Source organism: Trachypithecus francoisi, unplaced genomic scaffold (assembly GCF_009764315.1).
Source record: "Trachypithecus francoisi isolate TF-2019V2 unplaced genomic scaffold, Tfra_2.0 Lachesis_group5, whole genome shotgun sequence".
Taxonomy (NCBI): Eukaryota; Metazoa; Chordata; class Mammalia; order Primates; family Cercopithecidae; genus Trachypithecus; species Trachypithecus francoisi.
The window spans coordinates 99,258,271-99,261,451 of NW_022681470.1; the positions used below are offsets into that span (position 1 = coordinate 99,258,271).

At 45.9% G+C, this 3,181-nt stretch overlaps 1 protein-coding gene across 1 annotated transcript; it reads left to right on the plus strand.

The window, feature by feature from the left end:
- Positions 1-1,846: 1,846 nt before the first annotated feature.
- Positions 1,847-2,490, plus strand: LOC117074135 (protein FAM231D-like). Its single transcript, XM_033195355.1, is given in 2 exon segments — positions 1,847-2,183; positions 2,186-2,490. Coding segments are annotated over 2 exon segments (642 nt in total).
- Positions 2,491-3,181: the final 691 nt, after the last annotated feature.

The following is a 3,181-nucleotide window of genomic DNA, read 5'->3' on the forward strand; positions in this document are numbered from 1 at the left end:
TATTTCTCACAATTCCGGAGGTTGGTCCGACACCAAGGTGCCAACATGGTAGGGTTATGGTGAGGGACTTTTTTTCTGGTTGTAGACTGCCAGCTTCTCATTGTATCCTCAGGGGGCAGAAAGAGGGTGAGAGAGCTCCCCGGGGTCCCTTTTATAAGGACATTAGTCCCATTCAGACTAATGGGATTAAATCCACACTCTGTGCTGAGTGTTGTGGATTTTTTGTATGTTCATCCTCCCAGCAGACAACTGGAGATGTATTGTCCCCAGAGGGTACAATAGAGAATCTTCCGTCACAAGTCAGCAACCAGCATATGTGAGTGAGAGCATGTGTCTGACTCCAAAATGAGAGTGTATTAGTCTGTTTTCATGCTGCTGACAAAAACATACCAGAGTCTGGGAAGAAAAAGAGCTTTAATTGGACTTACATTTCCACATGGCTGGGGAGGCCTCAGAATCATGGCGGGAGGCAAAAGGCACTTCTTACATGGCAGCAGCAGGAGAAAACAAGGAAGTAGCAAAAGCAGAAACCCCTGATAAACCCATCAGATAGTGAGACTTATTCACTACCAGGAGAATAGCACAGGAGAGACCCACCCCTGTGATTCAATTACCTCCTCCTAGGTCCCTCTCACAACACATGGGAATTCTGGGAGATGCAATTCAAGTGGAGATTTGGGTGAAGGCACAGCCAAACCATATCGGAAAGGGGTGAAGTGATAGCGTATCCTGACGTGTGCGATGGTTTTATGAGTTATTACCTATTTCAAAATTTATTGCAATGTGTGAAAAAGAACAAGGACTTGTGCTATCTGACTTTAAGGCTTCCTATAAGCTATTATAGACAAGGCATCAGGAGTGACAAATAGATAAATAGACTGAATTAAGAGACCTGAAACTGATTCACAGTTAGATGGTCAATATATGTGTCTTCAATAAAAGCAGTTCAATAGAAGAAAATAAATCATTTCAATTAGTGGACTTTCATATGGAGGTGGGGGAGGCCAACAATGTTATTCTCCCTCACACTACACACAAAAGTAATTTGAGGTGCATTAGACACCAAAACTTCAAAGGTAAAAGCATAAAGCATTTCAAAGATACTTTGTGACTTGTTGGTAGGCAAAAATTAGCCTACCAACAAGTAGGACACAGAAAAGATAGATATAAAAGAAAGACATGATCAACTGGACTTCATCAACATTAGCCATACCTTCTCATTAAAAGATACCATGAAGAAAGTGAAAAAGCAAGCCAGCCACAGACAGAGAGAAAAGAGTCACAAAACATATCTGACCTCCACACCCTGTACTTATAATTAGAGTGTCTGGTACACTGCACCCAGTTTCTGCTGGAGTATTTCCCGGGTGTCTCTAATGAGTAAGAGAGGGCCCCATGGGATATTCCTACAGTTCCCAGACGAACAGTGGGAAAGACTCCACGTTGACCAACCCCAAGGGGCCTGAAAACTCAGGTCCTCAAGGAGGGTAGAGGATACCTGGACCCTGACCCAGATCCCTGGATGGGCTGTGCCAAGAGACCCAGCAAGGGAAGGGATTCCCTCCTGCCTCAGGTTCTGTGTTCTTCTGTGGTTAGACGACCTGAACCCAACTCCCTCCCCAAGCACTGGAGTTGGGGCTTTTCCAAGGGCTAGGAATCTTGCTGTCCTAAGGATAGCTGAGCAAGGGGGTCGAGGAGGAGCTTGGGTAGTGGAGGAGGGGAAACCGGGTAAGATGTGTGAAGCGGTCAGCTACACAAGGCACAGACAGGACCTGCTGGGACCCAAGCGCCTTCATGTGAAGCTTGGTCTTGGGCCACCTTGTTCCTCAAAGGGGTGCCTACTTCCATGGGGTCTTCAAAGGGGCTGTGGAAAGAGAGGCCTTCAGCCCACACCTCTGAATGTTTTTCCACCACAGCATGCCCTGTAGCCTGTATCCTGCTGGCGTGGAACAGTCAGACCCCTGCACGGCTGCAGAGCCTCTGTACTGGGTGGCATCCCAGCCTGAGTGCCACAGCTCAGTGGGTAGGCCCCCGAGCAAGTAGAGAGGAGGGCACCTTTTGGACAGAATGTGTGGGACAAGAGCGATGGCTCATCCGTTCAGGTTACTCACAAAATGAGAGTCAGGAAGATCAGGGCACAGACCTGATTTCCCATACAGGGCTGATAGCAGACAACCGGAGGGAGGCAGCACCTGGGCCAATGAGGTAGAAGACAGAAGACCACAGTATACTCCTGCCCTCAACTTCAACCCCTCCCACACACATCCTCCACGCCCCCTAACCACCTTCCTCAGAAGTGTAATGGGAATCCAGATATCCCCTGGCCTGGTTGCTGCAGGAGGCACAGTAGCCTGGAGGATCCTGAGACAGTTGTGGGAAGATGTGGATTGTCTAACTGAAGGTTGGGAGTCCAGGGTGCAGAAGGAGAAGGTTGGAGTGCAGGATTTGGTGGTATGTGTGTGGCAGCAGGCAAAAGAAAGAGACAACTAAGCCACTTGAAATACCATGAGAGATCAAATTTAGAAAATTCCCGGGGACGTATGCATGTAGGCATTCACGAGATACAGAAAACAGCTGCTGCATAACTGCATGTTGCAAGCAAGCCCTAAGTTGCTGATTTTTAAACAGCCTGATGGGTTCACAAAGGCAATTTCTGAATAGTCTTAAAAGCCGAGGTGCACTAAAGCCACTGTACCCTGCAGCCCAGGATCCCAGTAAGTTCTTTGACCATTTATAGAAGATTTTTGGAGTTGTCCTTGGTAACCCCCAAGAATGTCTTGGTTAGGAGTAGAATTTTAGATGTCATCATTTTAAAAATTAAAAGTTTAAAACTGTGGAACTCATAGAGAGATAAAATTAAGAGAATACATTCACTATCCTGAGTAGAAAGATTTCTTATAGAACATAACAGGCTTTAAAAATAAAGAAAAAATTTCATCAAATTAAATGCTTTGAGAACTAAAATTAAAATCCAAAGCCATCCAACCAACTGGACAGACCCCATCTTGGCCAAGGAGATCCCAGAGAAGTCTTAAATACTGAGTTCCTGACCAGTATTTGGAAGGTCAGACACCTGTCCTTATTCTCTCTCCCTTTTGTGGTTTAGACGTAACTGACCAGCATTATTGTTAAAATAGAGATCATAAGACTGACAGAACAGACTCCTTACCATAGTAAGATA